We start from the raw sequence: 13,282 nt of genomic DNA, 5'->3' as shown, positions 1-13,282 counted from the left end.
CGCCCTCGTGCTCAGCAGCGCAACGCCTTGGCCACTGAGCCACCGCGGCGGGTTTTATAAAGGTTTAACGCATGAATGCAGATGTGAAACAGTCTTTTCACACCCCCGATGCTTATGCTCTAACGATTTGGTCATCTTTAGAAATTTTGCGTCATTTCTTCTCAAACCCTGGCACACCTCCGGTCTTCAATACACGGGACGTCTTCTGGTGGAAACATTTGCTATCTTCAGTGTCAGTTTCAAAAATGCAAGAAAAAGAAGTACGGCTACCGTTTCAACACGTTTAGCTTTCCTCCTTTTTAGAGTGGCTGTTACGTCAGCACGCCTTATTATTTTTCGGGTATTGTGTCCATTCATTTATTTAATGTACATTATTGTTCATATTGCATATACTATTCGTTTGTTAAATTATGTATTTTTATGTGTTCACTGCATCGTTCCGGGCAAGAAGGGATTATTTGACATTAATCAACAATAAATAAATAAATAAATAAATAAATAAATAAATAAATAAATAAATAAATAAATCAAAAATAAATAAATAAATACATAAATTTCGGTGTTAGGTTAGCACAACGATGGATTAAGCAACTTAAGGACCTCAAACAGGTTCTAAAGACAGGTGAACCTCAGTTTTATGAAGCGGACGTGGAAAGTTGAATAAGTCAGTGTTCTATAAAACGTGTTTCGATAAACTGAATAAAAACCCTCATTGGACAAATATTTTACAAATTCGTAGCTATGTACAACGAGATGACGATAAAAACAATCCAAGGCAACAATGGCAGGAAATTCGAACGCAGGCCCAGATTTCCGTGAATTTCGGGTTATCTTCTGTTCACAAAATGTCTTAATTCCGGCAATTCTAGTGGTTTACCCATGTCCAGCAGGAAATGTCACAGCTTGTTGCGTTTCATCGTTTATGAATATATACAAAAATATGAAACAACACACATGTTGTCTACATGGATCCGTACCTACATTCCTCCATGATGGCGTGATTTTCTTCACCATCATTATTATCATTCAATGATGATGATAACGAAGAAGACCACCAGTATCATTTAATCCTGACCAACGTGAATAATATAACGAAAGGAGTAAGAGTCCCGTACCTTCGCACTGGCGAGGAAGGGAACGAAGAGCGTAAAGTTTAAACCCTGTTCTTCCCGAGTGGCAGTGCTGGCTTTCGATGCAGTAGAGCATAATTAGGGTGAATGATGACGAACCGAATCAGGACTTCTACCCTCGAGATGGAAAATGCGTGCCATTCGATATTGCACTTGCGGGCGGGCGCATGGCGGCCGCCGTTACCTGCCGGCGTGTACGTTGTACGTTTCGACTAATTTTGACTTGTTTTAAATGGCCATTATCCATTTTATTCCAAAAAGGAAGGGGGGAAAGAAAGGCTAAATAATTAGAAGCAAAAAAATACCGGGTTAAAAGTTTCTGTTTGACACACGTTCTCATCTTCATTTTTAAGGTGGTAATAGCAAAAGTAACGTTATTTGAAGAAATTTTATTATATATATGCATAATGCAAAAAGATCTACAGCAGGAATCATGGCATTAAGCACGTAGCAACACTGACCCCGGGTAACGGTGTGGAACGCAATTTAAACTTTATTAGGTGTAAGTCCAACGCCATTCCTTCATTAGCAGGGTATTATTATTATTATTTGCATTTACAAGTGATAACATGAACTTCGCGTGTTGTCCACCTGCACCCAGTATAAACAAAGCTATTTTAACAATTTAACTATTCGCTATGCTTGTAACCTGAAGACATAATGCCCCGAAGCTTTAGCGGACAAAATTTGAAAGGACTAACTAAAATGACGGGGGTAGCATTGCATGGTACCGTTTCGAGGAACACAGTCAGAATTGTAAGATCCTTTGCGAATACGCGGATACCAGGAACCCGTCTGGGCTCCAAGTAGAAGGTCTTGGGTGTCAGCTGCATATGTAGCTCCTCCAAACTGGCTTACAGAAAGGTGGCACGATCGGGAATTGAGAGCCCTGGAGCTACTGTTACTAGCAACAGCCTGAAGGAAAGAAAAGAAAGGCTGGAAGGACTGGAAGCCAAGAAAAGCGCGCACGGAACCGGTGTGTCCACCAAACAAAATTGTCCACCCCGCCTTCAGCGTTCCTCTTCTTAACCGCATTCCTAACCCCTTCTTGACAGCCCACCGCTTTCCCTCTTTCCCAACGTCTTATTATTCTTGCTTGTGTTGCAGGTTTCCTTCCTATTTGGGTTTTCGTCTGCTAAGTAAGTTATGGAGGGTTTGCACGGCCGTCTCTGTCAAGCAGTGTTTGAAAGGAGGGAAGGAACAAACAGGACACCTGCGATCCCTGAACGACGCGCGAACCAACCCCATCTCCCCGTTCTTCACGACGATCTCGTGCCAAAGCCGCCTGGAAGATGGCGCGTCTCCGGGGTGGCTTTGTGAAAGCGCCTAACGACAATCGTGTACTGCATTCTCTTCCCATGCTACGTTGCCCGCTTCGCTTGCAAGAAATGCCTGTATTCTGTGGTCTTCGAAGGGTGAATAATCCGCGCCCTGGGTTGCTGGGACGCCATTGCTGACGGAATGCTTAGCCAGCCTTGTTGTGGAGGGCATGGTGAGAGGGGGAAAAGTAAGGTGGAGAATGCGTGCCTTCTGTCACTTAGTCACGTGTTCAGTTCCTGAACTCGGCTTTTATTTTTGTTTTTCTTCGTTCCTTGCCCGGGCAGAGTTAGCACAGCCTCTCTCGCATATGCGAGAAGGATTCGAATACTTGTAACCAGAGACTGCCTCCTCCCTCAAGTCGTTATTTAAACTCGGGAGGATTCCATTTTTCTCTCACAAGGACTAACAATCCGACTGTCACTGGCTATCACTCATCGTCGAGGTACGAACTAGGTGAGTTTGTCACTTCGCTGTTTTGAGCTGAAATATTTGGTGGAGACATTCCCTGGTTAATGTTGTGTGAAATTCCGAAGTGGGGGCGGCTCTATTGCTGTAACGTCGTGTCTGTGCAGTAACGGCAGTAAACTCGTACAAGTATAAGATAATAAGAATGACTTCTGATGAGATCGCTCTCGGCTGTATCTCGTGCAAATTTAGCGATGTATATTTATCTGCAGTGTACTGATCGTTGTGGTTCTACATTTGCAATAAACTGCAATGACATTAGATTATTGATTACATCCCCAATAACGCTAATCGCATGCTTTACTTACGCCGTAATATTGGCTCGTGCTGCCGTGTTATAAAGCAACTGTTCCGTGAACTCGTTAAATTAAAATCGGCAAGCGTGACATCGATCTGGAACCCTCACATGGTGCTCGAAGAGTTTTGGGTGAATTTATTGGCGCAATTGAGAATCCTTGGAATTGCTTCCAGAAGAAAATTTCGCGTTTATGCTTTCTCATCATGCTTAGGATTGCCTCAGTTAACATTGTTACCACAAGAAAATTTCGCGTTTTGCTTTGCAACTCGTTTTGTATTTCCCGAAGCTCGAAAAGTGGGGTTTGCAATGGTCACTTCAACGCATAACCTTAGTTCGCACTTCTGACTACTCTTTCCGCTTCCTCCGCCAGCGTTCGGGATTTAACATTTTTTTAAACAGTCTTTCATTAGCAAAACAATCTCCCGATCCCTCTAACTTGATGAGTGAGGACGTGTTGTTGCCTACAACGGGTTATTTTGATGTTACTGTTTCATTTTGGCGCTTGTATGAATATTATATATTATTAAGGCACCTTCCTCGATTTCAAGTTTCTGGATTTCAAGTTCAACACCGGAAAAAAGCCCCCTTTTCTTGAAAAAAGCCCCAATCATTTCTTGACTTTTGAAATTTAGGGAGCTTACAATGCTGGTAGTGTCCGAGCTATTTCGCTAAAATACTGCAAAAACGACGGAGCACTAATTGGGCGGGTATCTCCGGCACTGCTCGAGAAGTTTCTGGGGTGGCGGTAGGTTATAATTAGGTATGTGTTTATTGTCACGGCCGCCTTTACAATTTCCGTCGCGAATTCCTCATGGCAGTTCCCATGAAAGCCTGGCATGCATAGACTTAGCCTAATAATATTACTTGAAATCAACTAACAAGACCTTGTTTTGCACGTGTGTTTTGCACCAGTGTAGTCACTTACTCTGGCCAAATTCAATTGACATAGAGGAAGCCAGATTTAACGCAACGTACCCTAATAGCGTCATCCTCGCTGAACCCAGCGTAACACAATCTATCATAAATAAATTCACCAACTCTCGATAACGAGATGATGCGAACAGTAAAGTCATGTTGACCCACTGCGGAATAACGACGGGACCGTCCCGTTCCAAAGCAGGTATTTTACTAGAGAAGTAGCCGTGCGCGTGAGTTTTCGCCGTACATTGGCACAATGAAGTTTCCGGAGGCGGTCTTATCCAATCACCTGCCGTGAGGAATTCTTGACGGTAATTCTTACAGCTGCCTTGAAAGTGCAGTGCCAGTAATATATTTAGTCGATACCGCAGGAGGACCCCTACAACGCTGCTCATCTCATTTCGGTTACAGGAGCATGCCGATTGGTGTAATTGTGTTTTGTGCTGGTGTTTTATTACGATTTCTGGCTCGTAATGTTCTTATCGGTTATTTTCTGTTCATTTCAGACAAAACTGCAGCCATGAGGCACGCCATTTCCAGTGAGTTGATGCTGTATTTCTTGCCTTATAGAATATACGGGGTAGAACAACTGTGTTGTTGCAAAAGCACGCATTCGTTCAGGATCACCTGTAGGTACTTTGTTCACCACTTGTATAGTTTTCAGCAGTGCGAGGAAGTTTTCCTTTGGAAAATTCCGTGTGTCTCTTGGAACCGTTGCTGTAGTTATGGTAGGCGTGCTATGTTTACGACCCTAAATCAGGTCGAAGACGATATGCGGTTTCACAGCTTCTTGAAAATAACTTGCGCGACTGCCGGGCTTGGAACGTTCAAAGTGCTACAGAGGTCATACAATTTGATATACAGCTCCTGTCCGCGACCGAAGGCGTTTAAACCTTGGTTTTAAACCGTGCTACAAAAATTGTTAGGCCACCACTATTAGCTCATGGCATTGGGTGGGTTGTTTGAGTCGATGGTTCGATCGATTGTGGGGTTTGACGAGCCGGCGCTATACAGACGATAAGGTGTGCCGTAGTGGAGGGCTCCAGATTAATTTTGACCATTTGGTATCTTTCACTTGCGCCACGAGCGTTACGCCTCCATCAGAAAAGCTGCCGCGGCGGCCTGTAATCGGACCCGCGTCCTTGGGCGCAGCAGCTACAACACCATAGCCACTGAGCCACTGCGGCGGGTCGGGTTGTTCGAGTCGTTGACGACGTATTGCCGATTTTGTCGCGTTTTTTCCTGAAGCGCTTGTTAAGGGGCGGCCTTGTAACGAATATCGCTGATCCAGTCACTGTGTTATTCGTATTTGCAGTCGCGGTGATGATGGCCGTCGTCTGCGCCTTCGTGTCTACTGGGCCCGTCGTAAGTACTGCATCCTCCTTACATATATTACACCCTCCTAACAGTTCACCTACATGGGCAACTATGTAACTGAACTGGACGGAGCATTCAAAGATTCGATTGAGGGGCGGGGGCAGCAAGCGACCATCAAATATGCTCGTCTTCGAACAATGCAGAACGCAACAAATGACAGGAAGCACAATAAGGGCCCATTTCCTGTCCCCTCATTTATGTTGTATTTATTGGCGCTACTGTTTCCGAAGATGAACGTTGTTGCAGTTTCGGCAGTTCAAATTCGCCTTATCGTAAATTTCATCCCTTGTAAAGGGGGCATCAATTCGCCGCCTGCATTGTAAACTGATGCGCATTAAGCATTTTCCGTAAAATATGCTGTTGGGCTAGTTGGTTCATTGCTTAAGGGAAAACGAGCGCTACAAACGAGGACAGAAAAGACAGAAGCGCATCTGTCTCGTCGTTCTTCGCTTTTTCTGTCCTCGTTTGTAGCGCTCGTTTTTCCTTAAGCTTTTTCCGTCGTGGTTCGCACATTCTCTTTGAGGCTTTTTGCGGGCTTCCAAACTTACACTTGCCTTCCCCTCTCGTCTGTTTGCACCATAATTAAGCAGTGCCAATTTGGCCGATTGTGGCTTTGTGCAGTTTATAATCGTATTATTAATTTTCTCTCAAGCAGCCGGAGCAGCCGGAAGGCGTCAGCCAGGAGTCTGCTCAGGCCGCCTACCTGGGCCTGCCCTCGGGATCGGACACCATCGTCAACCCCATCGACGTCACCTTCAGCTGCGCCCAGCGCAGCCTCGGCTACTACGCTGACGTCAGCAACGACTGCAAGATCTTCCACGTCTGCAACCCCGTTCTCATGAGTGACGGACAGGTAAGATGTCGCGTTTTTAAAACGCGTCTGTTAAATCCTTCACACCGCCGTTTGAACGATGTCCAGATATCTAGCAAACGCCCTTTTTGAGTAATGTTTAATCTCCGGAAAGGGACCCAGTAATTAGATTAGGGAGTCTCAAAGTAGATCAGCCAAAAATTACTGCTCTATGCCCATCAGCTAGCTTGCAAACTCACTCAAAAAATTTTTCTGTCTTTCCTGGTCTTGACGTTCTTTCACGGCTCGAATTACGTCACTAAGTCCATGATGTGGCTGTTCGCCGGTTTTCCTCCAGTTGCAGTGGCTTTTTTCAGTCGCTTTTCGGTAGCAACTAAAAAAAGCCACAAAAACAGAGCAGAAATGGAAGGCGTATCTGATGCGACGAGCAAATCATGCTGTGCCGCTCCGTGCTAGCGATAACTATAGCTTTCGCACTGCTTTCAGACGCGACGGAAAGAGTTAAGCGCTAAAGTGTTGCAGGGACCCTTTAATTAGATTTAAGGGGGCGCTGAACGCTTTCTCTTTCCTTCGCATCTGGATGCAGTGCCAAAGTTATCAACCGCAGAAAGCGGCGCTGCGTGATTCTCTCGTCGCCGCAGCATTATTCGCTTTGCTTTGTGACTTCTTTCTCAAGTGTTTAAATGCGCTTATTACTGCAGCAGAAACGCCGCGGCCAATTGCTGCTACTTTACTGTAATAACGTAATTCGAGCGCCCAAGATAACCTGGAAAGACCGCCAAGAGTCTTTCCAGGTTATCTGGTAGGCATGAGGTTATCGTTTGAGCAGTAATTTGTGTCTAGGTACTAACCTCCTATTCCAAGTACTGGACGCGTTTGTTGACTACGTTCTAACTTAGATTCCCTAGGTTCTGTTTAAATGGCTCATCAACATTGAAGACTAAATCCACCCAGTGGTGTGGATCGCCTCGTTTATTTTCATCGAAATTTTTCCCCAGCTGATGTAGTGTCGATGCTTTACGGGTGAGTGAAGCGGCAACTACATGGAGTGTTTAGCTCGCGCCTGTCGGCCGTCGGCGTGTCTGATGCGAAAAACGTTGGAAAACGTTGGAGATGGAAATTTACCCCACCATCTGCCCGGTTGCTTTGTTAGCTAAAAACTGCCTAATTGGTGATATTGGCTCTATATTTGAACATTGGCTCTCTTTTTTATTTAAGCCCTCCAACTTTCATTCCACGTCGCCGCTAATCGACTCCGATGGATGTCAGACGCGAACAAAACTCTCCCATGAGGTTGCCTCTTAAATGTTGCGTGTTTTAAACAACAATAGCAGATGCTGCAGTACCAATTTTTAACAATCTGTGCGAAAGCTTTACAAATCTCAGTAAGAGTGAACCAGCTTGAAGGACGTTGGAACGATTTCGTACACTAGATAACAGCCTAGTCACATTAGCTAGTTGCAGTGGTGGAAGTTCGCAACATGTGTGTCTTTTTTGTTGCGAGTGTCCGATTCTCATGTGCGTCTACGTGTCGTTGTCCCCCCTTTCCCTGCGCAGGTGGCCATGATGCAGTACAGCTTCGTGTGCCCCAACCAGACCCTGTTCGACCAGCAGACGCTGACCTGCACGCTTCCCCCGGGCACTGCTCCGTGCCGCCACGCCGAGAACTTCTACTACCTGAACCGCCACGTCGGACAGCAGGGCCACGAGGGAGTTCCCCCCGCCGCTGTGCCCGAGGAGCCTCAGCAGCCGCAGCACCCTCAGCCCCACCACCCTCAGCCCCAGCACCCTCAGCCCCAGCTCCCTGAGCCCGACCAGCTCCCTGAGCCCCAGTACGCGCAGCCCCAGCAGCAGCACCACGACCGTCCTGCCGTCGTTCCCGAGCCCAAGCACGAGGCTCCTCAGGCGAGTTTTCTTTTGTTTAGTGTTCGTTGTGGTGTGAGGGAACGGAAGTGCGCTGGAGTTATTACGGAGCTCTGCAAGGGGATCTCACCTGCATACAACCGGGGTAATGGAAAGAGAGCAGAGGTTAAAGGGAGAGCAAAATAAAAGATCAGAAAAGTCAGGCTGGTGCATCAGTCAGTTCGGGCTGCAGCCACCGGTCTTCTCCGGGTAGTGGATCGGCTGGCCGAAAGCTTCCAGTTGGGTGGCGGCAGGTTCAAAAGGAAAGGATACACTAAGATCCTCGACAGACACTGCACAGCACCACGCGCCATGGGGTTTTTTATGCGACACCGGATAAACCGAAACTGCGACACCGATAAACCGCGGTGGAGTTGCAACATTCCACCGCGGATAAAGGACCACCGCGAAACGAGGGAGTTGCGACTGGATTATGTACCATGTAACCGTAACACTTAGGCGAACAAGACTCCTGCTCTCAACACGACGATCACCCCTTTCTCTGTTCCCCTGGAAAATCTGGAACACACATTCGGAAGCTTTTAACATTCCGCAGTTTTCTTGTATTTCGAACATTTCTTTTTTTCGTTTTCCTGCTCTTTACCTGATGAAACCCAATAAAGTGCGCGTTTGTTCGTCTGGGGTGCAAAGCTGTTACGTAGTTTTCTCCCAAAGTTCGGCTGACATCCGACATGTAAGGGAGCTCATATTAACTGCAATTTTTAAATTTCACCTGGACCACATTATTATATTGTAGTAAGTAACATCTGGAACAGAGTGGTAGCTCCATGAAACAAGCTTTTAGAAAGGCTCAGCCGCGGACCACGCTGCACCTGCAGGCGGATCGCGTAAACAGCCATGACGCACGCGCCATGGCCGGACTGATGAGCGGCGCTCCTCTAGCCCGGCCGTGGACGCGCCTGTGACGATGCGGCCGGCCGGGGCTTCTTTTACTGGGCAGCCACGCAGCTGGAGAACCGATCGAGCTCTGCTGCGAACGCTTCACCCATCTGCTGCCCCGCGCGCGCGTAGTGCTGCCCGTCTGTCCACTCGCTGTATGGTGGCTACTCGCTGGACGGCTGCAACGTCATTTTAATCGTCGAGCTCTCTTGATTTCGGTTGATCGCTCATTTTTGCTGACCGCTTGCAGCGGCCACGCGCGTATTTCAGCCGTTGTATTTGGATTATCAGCGCAGTTGGCCTTTAATCAAACGCTGTGCGTGCGCAGGTTCCGCCGCACACCCGTCCAGCTGGCCTTGCCCCGACCACCGATGACCACGTCGTGCGCCCAGCGTCTTACTACGGCGGCAGGCGCTAAGCGGACTCCTTGGTTTGTCGCAAGACAAGTCTAGCCGGGCTAGCACATCATGGAAGAATAAATTCTGTCCCCAACGCTCCTGCTGCTGTTTGTTTATTTTCAGTCGCTCGGCTCAGTAGGCTCCGGCTCCGATACGCTGGCGCAAATTGACCAGCTAGCGCGCAACAAAATGTTGAAAGCGCTTTTTTAAATTTATTTTTCGAATTGTCGAGGACGCTCAATTTTCGCACGTCTTTCATTAAAACCACGGTTTTTATTTCGACTAGGAGCATGTTGAATTACTTAACGGCACTTGTGCACGGCCCCGCCGCCCAAATCTGGAAACAAAGATTATAATTAACTGCTAATAATGACCGCAGCCTCGCTGATCATCCTTTAGAGTGGAGGGGCGCTGAATTATTTTTTTGTTTGCATTGCATAGCGTGGATAGTTGAATTGAAAATATGCGGCACTTAGCGCTCCAACTGTCTAAATTGTTGTCGATGGTAGGCGCAATGCGAGTCGACATTCGCGCCATTTGATTCACGCAATCCAACTGACGTCGCACGAGCTTCACAAATACAATAGAACTACTACTGAGTTCTATTAACTCAATAGTAGTTGTAACTATTAACTCAGTTCAGGAACTAAGCTATTAAAATTCTATCTGCGGCGGCGTGTTTGCTTTAAATTGTGTATTTAAGCGCACTTTAGGTGCGAAACACGTTATACGGTATTATTTCTCGTTAATGATTTTCAGCGTTTAACCTTCCGAAGCTACCTCCGGGATAATTTGGACGAGACCTGGCAGTAATGAAAAAACAGTAAGTAAATTGCAGTAATTAAATAGCTTCCTGCTGTAATGAATAATTATTGAATTGCTTTTGAGTGTTGATAATTTAGTAATGTTATATATTACTTCACGCCAGTAATTTCCAATTACTTTTGACTACGATATAGGCTGTCCGCCTCTCGTCTCTGGGCACTGGAACTACGAACGCAAAGGAAAGAACGCATCGATGAGAGCTCCGCCTGCATACTCGTGCCTCTTCATTCCTTTTTCATGCGTTCCATGTTAATTTAAAGTAATTTCATTACTTTTGACAAGTAATGGTAATGTAATGTCATTACTTTCGCCACATGTATTTTTTATGTAATCGATTTCATTGTAATTACTTTTTAGAAGTAATTTTGCCACACTGGCGTTTTGCCTCGGTGCACGAACGTTTTCGCTTTTCTCCTCCACCAAAGTAACAACCACCATCAAACACGTGTCATTAGCCTGTAGCCACAGTGGATTTCTTGAAGTGCGAAAATAAACTACTTTATGGCAACGATATTAAGAACAACATTATGTCAACACCACACGAAAAAGGTGCGCCCAAATTCATTCCTTCAGCTCATCTTCCTTTTCGAGGTGGCATACCACGCTTATCGGCTTTCTCTCCAAGAACGGTGTTGTGTGCAAGAGTTGGGCTGCGAAAAGTCATACGCTGAAGGAACGGGCTGGACGGGAGCATGCGACGCGGTTAACAGCGGCGATTCCCGCAAATTCCCGGAATCCTATTTCATCCACTGAGAGCAAACTGAGAGCCTGACTCACGGTCCCCTTTCGAACTGGGGCTGTGCCCTGAGCACACTTTGTCACCAATGAAGAAGTCTGCTTTTTGGGGGTTGAAATGTCACACTAAATTATATTTCGGCAATACCGGCAACGTCTGCAAAGCGCCACTTAAAGGGGTCGTGAAGAGAAAATGCAATTGTCTTTGCTTAATTTTGTCCGCTTGAACGGCTTTTTAAGAACATAAAATCCAAATATTTTCAGAATTCATTTCTTCTGGAATGTAGGAGGCGCCTCTGAAATTCTCGTTTTGAGGCGCATCTCAAGCAACCATGCGGGCGTCGTCGGTCGGCAGCGCAACTAGAGTGACGTCACGTCAAGTACATTTGAGGGTTCAACGCATTCGACGTTCTTTGTGTATTGGCCTCATGGAGGAAAAAAAAGCTTAGGAGAGGCCCCCAGCTATCCCCGCGCATTGGCAAAAGTGTGGAGGAAGTCACGTGTTTTCGGCGGCCATTGGAAGTCGCGTTAGCAACGGCGTCCTAGCAACAGCCCGCCCGCCGTTCACCAGTCATGGAGGAAAGGCAGCGCCTGCCTTGTCGTCCGATTGCGAAGATTAGTGCTTCGCTTTGCTGCGCTGTGGTCTTGCGGAACTCGAAAAGGATGCTGCGAGTTGCGACAGCTGCGCCGATGTGAATATGTCATTTAATTTCTACTTGCAAGTGCACCTTGTACCGCGTCAAGCTTTTGCTCCGGTCGTGATTACGACGCGCCTATTGAAGTGCAGATATCGTGAACGCGCCGTCCCGTCGTACGCGCGGACACCCGTCAGGTAGATTTTCGGGAAGTGATACACGGTGTGCAGTACGTAGGCGACTTGCAACCGAACGATTCGCAACTCAATTTTTTGGTTATCGCCGCTGCAATATATAGTTTGCTAGGCCGGCAATGCGCGGCAGTGCCTTTGCAACTGTTACAAGGTAGATTCCCAGTTGATATAATTCCATCGTCCTATTACCTTAGTAGGTGTCCGTCTGTTGACTGGAAGAGTGCTGGATCTGGAATCTGGATCTTTTTGTGGTCTCGCTCTGGATTTCGCTTTTCAACGCTTCATACTGCGAAGTTAGTGTATGAACGTTTTCAACTGATATCACCTTGAATTTATTGACACTGAGACAAGTTGAAACTCGGCGAAAAAAAGTTTATTGACGCCACCCACCCTCTCATTTTTTTTACTCAATAAAACGTTTTGCCTCCTCCCTCTCCTCCTCCTCCTTCGCAAAAAATTCTATCGAAGGCACGCGAACAACGGTAAAAACATTCCACAATTTTTTAGCGTGAAATCTGCATGAAGTACTGCTTACCTATATATATAGAACGGCCGTTTAATTGACTAGTCATCTCTGGAATTGCCAGTGAAACTGCAACGCAAACTTGCATGGGCACTTTTCAGTCCGGTAGCCGCACGGCGTTCGCCCACTGTTTGCGGCGTTCTCCATCGCTTGGGAACCTATAAACGGCGGCGATTGCAAACAAAGGGTGAATGCACACCAATGTACAGCAATACTTGTCAGCGGAATGATGCACTAACCGGTGGAAAGTGACGCCCAATTCCTTGGGTACCGATCGCGACTTGCAGCCTGGCACCGAGCATTGCGGCATTGTTAGAGCGAGCCGCTTTGCAAACCTGCTGCGGCCACACTGAAGACGTGTAACAGTGTAACCGCGCGTTTAGGTTCACGGTCACGCGCTGCAAAACGGCCTTCTACCTGCCTATCAGCTGATTTCCGCCGGCTCGGCGCTGGCAGATGCAGACGACAAGAGAGGCGATACAGGACGGAGGAGGCGGAGAAGGTGCACCGAGAGAGAGAGGCAAAAAGAGTCCGCCAATGGCATGGAGGGCCAATGGTCCGCCATTCGACTTACAGAAATGGCGTTTCCGGCTGCGCTGGGTGTGACGTCAGGGCCTCTCCTAAGCTTTTCTTTCCTCCATGATTGGCCTCGAGGAAATACCGTGGCGCCACCTACGAGCGACGTCATTTGTTGGACGCCGGGCCGCGTTGTCGTCTGCTACAACACATTTCCTGTGCGTATGCGACAGCGTGTTTTCTTTTTGTTTTTGGTCACCGTCTCGCCCCTCCTTGTTGATTTGATGCAAATTACCCTAAAAAGTGTTCTACAGACCGAATAATCCAGGCCAGGA

General features: G+C 47.0%; 1 protein-coding gene across 1 annotated transcript; it reads left to right on the top strand.

Annotated features, from left to right (window-relative positions):
• Window positions 1–4,643: 4,643 nt before the first annotated feature.
• LOC144143149 (uncharacterized) lies at window positions 4,644–9,539 on the top strand. The gene is made up of 5 exons (XM_077674952.1): window positions 4,644–4,670; window positions 5,447–5,496; window positions 6,161–6,361; window positions 7,877–8,224; window positions 9,450–9,539. Exons 1-5 carry the CDS (start codon window positions 4,652–4,654, stop codon window positions 9,537–9,539), a joined length of 708 nt encoding a protein of 235 aa, XP_077531078.1. The 5' UTR covers window positions 4,644–4,651.
• The last annotated feature ends 3,743 nt before the right edge of the window (window positions 9,540–13,282 follow it).

Source organism: Haemaphysalis longicornis, unplaced genomic scaffold (assembly GCF_048455015.1).
Source record: "Haemaphysalis longicornis isolate Haplotype H1 unplaced genomic scaffold, Haemaphysalis longicornis Haplotype H1 scaffold_6, whole genome shotgun sequence".
Classification (NCBI taxonomy): domain Eukaryota; kingdom Metazoa; phylum Arthropoda; class Arachnida; order Ixodida; family Ixodidae; genus Haemaphysalis; species Haemaphysalis longicornis.
This window is presented reverse-complemented; position numbering and strand designations above follow the sequence as displayed.